We start from the raw sequence: 6,404 nt of genomic DNA on the forward strand, positions 1-6,404 counted from the left end.
TCGCATAACCCCTGGGGAGAGGGGGGGTGAGGTGAGGTGGGGGCAGGAAGTGTGCCGCCCCGTGTCATGTTTCACAATGCGCGACCTGTGCGCGCCGCTTGCAGCGAGTTTTAACACATTTTAACAACGCGGTTAAAAGACAGTAGCAAGTGGGTGTGCGTGATGAACCAAGAAAGTCAATTTGTGATCCATCCGTGTCGCCACCTCCGACGCAACTGGGTGATGACATCGGTGTCCTGCTGGTTTCTGTAGGTGCACAGTAACCACAACCAGTATGAGCAGGGATCGTATTCCTGGTTGAAGTGGACAGAGACTGGTGGAGTTTTTACAAGAGACTATTTCCTTATCCTCTCTTCAAAGAATTTAGCTTGTCTTTTCTTATAGCTGCCTTGACTACTGTTTTAAAAATAGGCACTTTCTAATCTTCATTACTCTTAAGTTGATTTAAAACACAGTGACTTACACAAATGTGACATTATTATTGGGCCTCTAGGAAAATCATAAGCAGACAATTAGAGAGCAGAAGCTCCAGTCTTTTAAAATGCATTTTAACAGAGATTAAAAATATAGACTCAAGCTGGGGCAGAGTTCAGATCCAATGAGCGATCATCTCTCCTGAGAGGACAGAAAGAAAAACCTCAAATTTTGCTACACTTCATTGTGTCAGTTAAAACGTCTCCATTTCTTCACTGGTCTTTGGACTGACCTCATCGAGCTGGTCCCAGCGCCACGTGGCTCCTGAGAATCAGGGGATGACTGATTTGATCACACATTTAGAGATGAACCTAATGTGATGAGCTGGAAATGAGCTGACTGTGTCTGGCAGGTGGTGTGTGTGTGTGTGTGTGTGTGTGTGTGTGTGTAGGGGGGTCCCATTCTTGAGCTCTTGGTAATTGTTTTGTCAGTGCAGCATTTCATAGTAGAGTCAGTTTCTCAGTTGCCATGGTGATAAGGGCTTTCCTGCTCTTCTCCCATCACTGCGCGCATCGCCGCGCTCTGTACTGTGAAGGATGACACAAAATTAAACGCCATTTCAACTATTTTTCCCCAGCTAAATAATATTGCTCCTTTTTGGAAGCCATGTGGAAATATGATTTTAAAAAGCTTATAAGTCCCTCGTGTCCTCCCAGATGGGCTCTGCACAGCCTTTGGAGTGTGATGGGTCTCGACGCCGTTTGTTAGCATCAGCGGGCGTTAATGCTGGTCGTAGCTAAGCAGCCGGAAAATCAACTGTCAGTTGGAACACGTCCGGTGGCATCTGTCAGAAGCACGGGCAAGCGAATATGAGGGACGTCAGGCCCATCGGGACAAATCAAAGGACACAACCCGCCATTTAGAGAACACGAGGACACAGCGGCGTGCGTGTGAGACGGCAGAAGCTCTTGCAAATGCAGAAATCCCAAACACCTTTGTTGAACTGCCCAGAAAGCCTTTATGAACCACATAAGAACTCATCTTAACTGTGACGTCAGCCGGTAGTGACGTCATCTCCCAGCCAGGCATCACACGTGTGGCGTTTGATGGCGTGGGACAGAAAGTAAACTCAGTATTTACCCTTAACCAGAGGAGGCGCCTGTGTGCTGCTCTTACGCAGACTGACACCAGCGGCATCTGCAGGCCAGACCACAAGGTGGTGGTAAAATGCAATCTACTCCTCGGTAAACGAAGACGCTCGTTCGACCCACTTGGGGAAGGAAACGGAACTTTTCATGATTCTTTCACTGTTATAAGAAGAAGCAGCTTCTCGGTTTCCCGGAACAGTTTCTGTCGGTGTGACACGTTTGCTCCGCGCGTAATGAGCCTCAAGCACAGTCTATATTTATCACCCAACCCAACACTTTATCCATATGAGCATATTTTCACATACATGTAACATTGCATTTCATCATCTGAGGATTACAGCAGAGTCATCTGCGGGGGGTCTCACTGATCTCACTGAGGGTACGACGAGAATCCTGAACCAGCAAAAATCCCCCATCAAACCCAGGTGACTTCCTCTGCTGTGGTTAGCATGTCTGGTTTTGAGTGTGGCTTTATTTTTATAGTGTTATGGTGATTATCTGCAATCTAGCCCGCCCCCCGCTCAAAAAACGACTTCTTTCTCATTTTTACAATCTGAAGGTTTGAGGTCAATTTTGGCCCCTTTGGTCCGAACATGTCCTTCTCAGCAGTTACGATAAGGCCACAATCGTCAGTGGAATCGATATGAGAATGATTTGTTCTCGGGTTATTTTCGGTTACATCGACAGTGGAAGTTTTAAAGTCTTTTGGCTGGATTTCCATTTCGCGTTTCGTGCAATAGATTTTGAAACGCATCATTTGAGTCGGACCGAGATGCATTTAAAGGCTCTTTGCAAACGTCGGAATTCATATATTTTTTGGACACGTTGATATTTCCTGTGTTTATACATATAGTTTGCAGATTTTGCAGGGCTTTACTGTAACACCCGAATTTCAACAACTGAAGCCTGAAGCTAAAACTTTGTTTTAGGAACAGGGCAAATATTTTCTGTTTATATTAACGAGTGTCTGTATCACTTCTCTGAAACAAAGCTTCACTTTCATGGGATTTTCTCTAAAATATCTGCGAACCGACTTAAGAATATTGAACTAAATACTTTCACTTCTTCCAATCACCCACTTCATATGACAGTGGCTTCATCTCAGGGTAGGCACGCACATCAGATGCCTTCCGGAGGTGTGACGATTTTTGAGGCTGATTTTTTGAGGTAGAAAAATTGATAGTCGCTCAAGTTCCTGTCTGCAATTTCTCCCTCACAGACGCTTCTACAGAACAAAACAAAGCGGAGGTTGATTTGACCATCAGTCATTTGTTTCTTTTCTCTTAACGGGTCAGTGTGCACGGCACCAGGCCACAGTCCTGCTGGGTATCATGCGTGATCCATTCATCCCAATGCAACCCGGGATTGTTGTGATGGTTGCCGCTCACATGATGTTCAACGGTAAGCTGGCTTCTAACTTTAACCTTTCAATTCACCTTCACCTAAAAGTCCCTTTTTTCCCCCGTTAAATTGGGTTTAGATTTGATCAGAGCTGAAAGCGACAGGACGTTGTAGGCCATGCTCACGTGAGCACAAGCATGATCAGGTTTTGAATGGAAAATCACCACTGAAGGCACCTATAGCGTGCATTATAAAATATGGATATCAAAAGACCTTTTTCGGGACGATTTGGACATTTGTACCTGGAACCTTTTTGATATCAGAAGAACATTTTATGTTACTAAATGAACCATAAGACTATTTTCAATTTATACTTGTTTGTATCATGTTTTTAGCTATAAAATGTTAGATTTTTCCAGTGAGTTCACTGGGTGGAGTGGTTGAGCTAAGCTAAACAGCTATTGAACTGGTTAGTCCATTTCTATTTTATAAGGATTTAAAGTTCTTTATTAATTTTTCATAGTTACAAAAGAAAAGCATTATCTGAGGTTGAGTAGCAAAAGATTCTGTTAAACATCAACTGTCCGTCAAGCGTGCCCATCGTCAGCTGGCTCGTCACACACGTATTGAGCTTATTAACCCACCGGAAACTGGCTAAAATCAAACATTTCGGCATACTCAGAAGACTCTATACACATACACATTTGTCAAAGCTTCTCCTCTTTTGTCTCCACACAGTCCAGAGTCAGATGGAGGTCACTGGGTTCCTCGGCACCAACATCACCCTTAAGTTTACCTTTCCTGCTCACGTCAGCATACAGAATAACAGTCATTTTGTAGTTCATCAAAATTCAAAACAGCAGAAAAAGGTTGCTGAGTACACGCAGGGCAACAGGGGAGACGTCTTTGAGGTGCACCCAGAAAATAACTCTGTCCTTTGGCACATCACCGGTGTCAGATTGAACGATAGTGGAGATTACTGGGCCAGTCTGCTCAACATACGTGTCATAAAAAGCAACACGGTGTGGGTGAACATCCGAGAGGCGGCCACAAACTGCACAGGTAAGCAAATCTGACTATATTAAAGTCCACAAATGCCCTGTGGGGGTTTTTAACCGTTGTATTTTAAATGTTACAGTTCCTCCTGGTCAAGGAAACAACTCAAAAACTGACATGGGAGAAAAATGGGAAACGGGAAGTGGAACTGCTCAGATTGCTGCTATCGCTGTGGTTTCAACACTAGTGTTAATGGCTGCAATACTCCCATTTTTAATCTGGAGTCTTTTGGGAGGGAAAGGTAAATTCCATATATCACACAATCTATATAAAATCTATGTTCTTTTCCACCTCAGATCATTCGAGAATTCTCAGGTCTTGCATGTTTAAGACACTTCAATGCTACATCAACTAAGCTACGAGGGATTTTCTGTTTGTTTCAACAGCCTTTATGAAGAAGGTGAAGGTGGAAAATAGTGTTTTTAAACGTGTGGAAAAACGGTGCAATCATGTGGTTAGATGCAAACCAGGCTGCAGTTTCACATTCTTTGGTTCAATGTGATGATTCACTCCCTTTTTAAGAAGTCCTCCTCCACTGCGTGCAAAATTAAGCACAAGAACAAAGAGGGATGGGTGAAAAAAGAAATACTTCCATGACCTCAGCATTAGTGTGATTGTGCTGCAGACTCTAAACCTCGGCCTATATTCTGTAGGAACATTGCCTCTTTGAAAAAACAAAGTACACTCTTTGAACCACATCAGAAACCGCAGTTGATGTTTTCCTATATTTGCATAGAATGCAGATTTTTGCCGACGGTGCACTTCTCTATCAGCTCTGCCAGGACCGAATTTCAGAAAAGCAGCAATGCGAAACCCTGCAGATGCTGCAGAGAAGCTGAGAGGCAATGCTGCACGTCATCTGCAACGCATAGGCCTTTTTTTCAAAATCAATACATTTTTTTTTTAAATGTTTGGCTTCAGACCTGCGACACAGAAGCAAACATGCGCGAGGAGGTCAGGTCCAGCTTAAGAGAATCAATACGTTCTTCTACCAGGGGCATTATTGCAACTATAAACTGGATGTAAATAACTATTGTTATAAATCTAGTCACTAAATCGTGTCACGCGCTTATGTAACCCAGGTATTTTGTTGCATTGGTGGTTCTAAACCAACCCTGGATGATAATCTGATTGATTTTTTCCCCCTTGACCACCGTTACCCTTGTGGGGTCATGGTGCTGCAGCCGGACCCAGCTCCATCCAGTCCTCACAGCCCGGTCCCCTACAGAACAAGCTGCCAAACCTGAATTCTAACTCCCCATCCAATGTTGTCAGGCCCATATCTGCACCAGAGCAACCATTTTTCTGACTAAATGACCTGTAAACTTCATTCTAAATGAATTGCAACTGTTTTGTTTCACATACAGAGAAAACAGAACAACCAAGCCATCAATTCTCCAATCCAGTAGTGCAAGTAAGAACATTCGTGTAGTTTAACCATTCAAAAACCCCTTTACAACAATGTAAATAATCCTTTTTATGTGACTGTTGCTGTCTTGGCAGGAAACGCCATCATCTGTGAGTGTCAGCGCTCACTCTGTGGTTTATAGCGTCCTGGATTTTCCTAAGAGAGCTTCAGGAGTTACGGATATTAATTTCAGTGATGCTGATTATGCAAATGTTTACTCAGAGAAAATGTGATTTTTCAGCTGGTTGTGAAAGATTCCTCTCTTTAATTGGATGTAAATGCTTAAAATGCACAGATATAACGGTGACGGCCACAAGCTGCAAGGTTTTAGTGTCATATATGAACTTTAATGACTGTTTCTACCCACTCAGGGTCCAGTTATTGTGAAAGCTCGCTGATATTTGTGATTACACTCTACGGACTCATTTACCAGCATAAGTTGATATTTCCCGGAGAGCCGGTTCACAAGCATAAACTCGATGCGAGTGTTGACATATTTGTGATAATCAGGTCTGATAAACATGAAAAAACATGTTTCAGTCCACTTATCTGATTTCCTTAATATTATGTGTCTATGTCAAGACACATGACTGAAACTTCCTGTTATCATCAAGATGTAATATGCTGTCAAAGAGAAACTCAAGTATTTAAAAGAAAAGTTCAAAGTACTGTAGTGCCAGATGGACTAAAACCTACATGGTTTGACTAATTTTCTGACGTGTTAATAATAAAAGACTAAACGATCTTTCTTTTTTGTTTCTCTCCCAGAAAGTTCTTCTTTTGCAGGAATCCTCATGTGTCAGGAGTCTCAAGCTTTTAGGGATGCATTGTGATTGTCAGATCAGGCTGATAATTAAGAGCAGATAATTCAGGGAACAGCTGTTATTTCAGTCAGATTAATGCCAGACACTGTAAATCTGTTGTTAAATGGCAAACCAGAACACAAACCTACCATATCCAGACAGTAAAGCACATTTTTTGTCCTGTACATTTATACAGTTGTTTCGTCCTAATATATGATATATTTAATGTCCAGG

At 42.6% G+C, this 6,404-nt stretch overlaps 1 protein-coding gene across 4 annotated transcripts; it reads left to right on the top strand.

Annotated features, from left to right (window-relative positions):
- The first annotated feature begins 1,852 nt into the window (after positions 1-1,852).
- LOC105417955 (uncharacterized) lies at positions 1,853-6,115 on the top strand. Of its 4 annotated transcripts, none has more exons than XM_011615018.2 (6): positions 1,853-1,987; positions 2,858-2,963; positions 3,642-3,965; positions 4,042-4,200; positions 5,327-5,373; positions 5,463-6,115. In XM_011615018.2, the coding sequence occupies exons 2-6, from the start codon at positions 2,894-2,896 to the stop codon at positions 5,598-5,600; spliced, it is 738 nt and encodes a 245-aa protein (XP_011613320.1). In that variant the 5' UTR covers positions 1,853-1,987; positions 2,858-2,893; the 3' UTR covers positions 5,601-6,115. The 4 variants fall into 4 exon arrangements, with proteins under 4 accessions (XP_011613320.1, XP_011613317.1, XP_011613318.1 ...); XM_011615015.2 differs by having other exon boundaries at positions 1,910-1,987; positions 2,782-2,963; XM_011615016.2 differs by lacking the exon at positions 1,853-1,987 and adding an exon at positions 2,140-2,729.
- The last annotated feature ends 289 nt before the right edge of the window (positions 6,116-6,404 follow it).

This window comes from Takifugu rubripes, chromosome 20 (genome assembly GCF_901000725.2).
Source record: "Takifugu rubripes chromosome 20, fTakRub1.2, whole genome shotgun sequence".
Taxonomy (NCBI): Eukaryota; Metazoa; Chordata; class Actinopteri; order Tetraodontiformes; family Tetraodontidae; genus Takifugu; species Takifugu rubripes.

What these genes read in the sequence shown, in the direction of transcription:
- LOC105417955 (XM_011615018.2), top strand. Translation starts at nt 2,894, where the DNA reads ATGCGTGATCCATTCATCCCAATGCAACCCGGGATTGTTGTGATGGTT. An exon ending in GGCGGCCACAAACTGCACAG is followed by an intron (nt 3,966 to 4,041) that starts GTAAGCAAATCT and finishes TAAATGTTACAG; the next exon opens with TTCCTCCTGGTCAAGGAAAC. An exon ending in TCTCCAATCCAGTAGTGCAA is followed by an intron (nt 5,374 to 5,462) that starts GTAAGAACATTC and finishes CTGTCTTGGCAG; the next exon opens with GAAACGCCATCATCTGTGAG.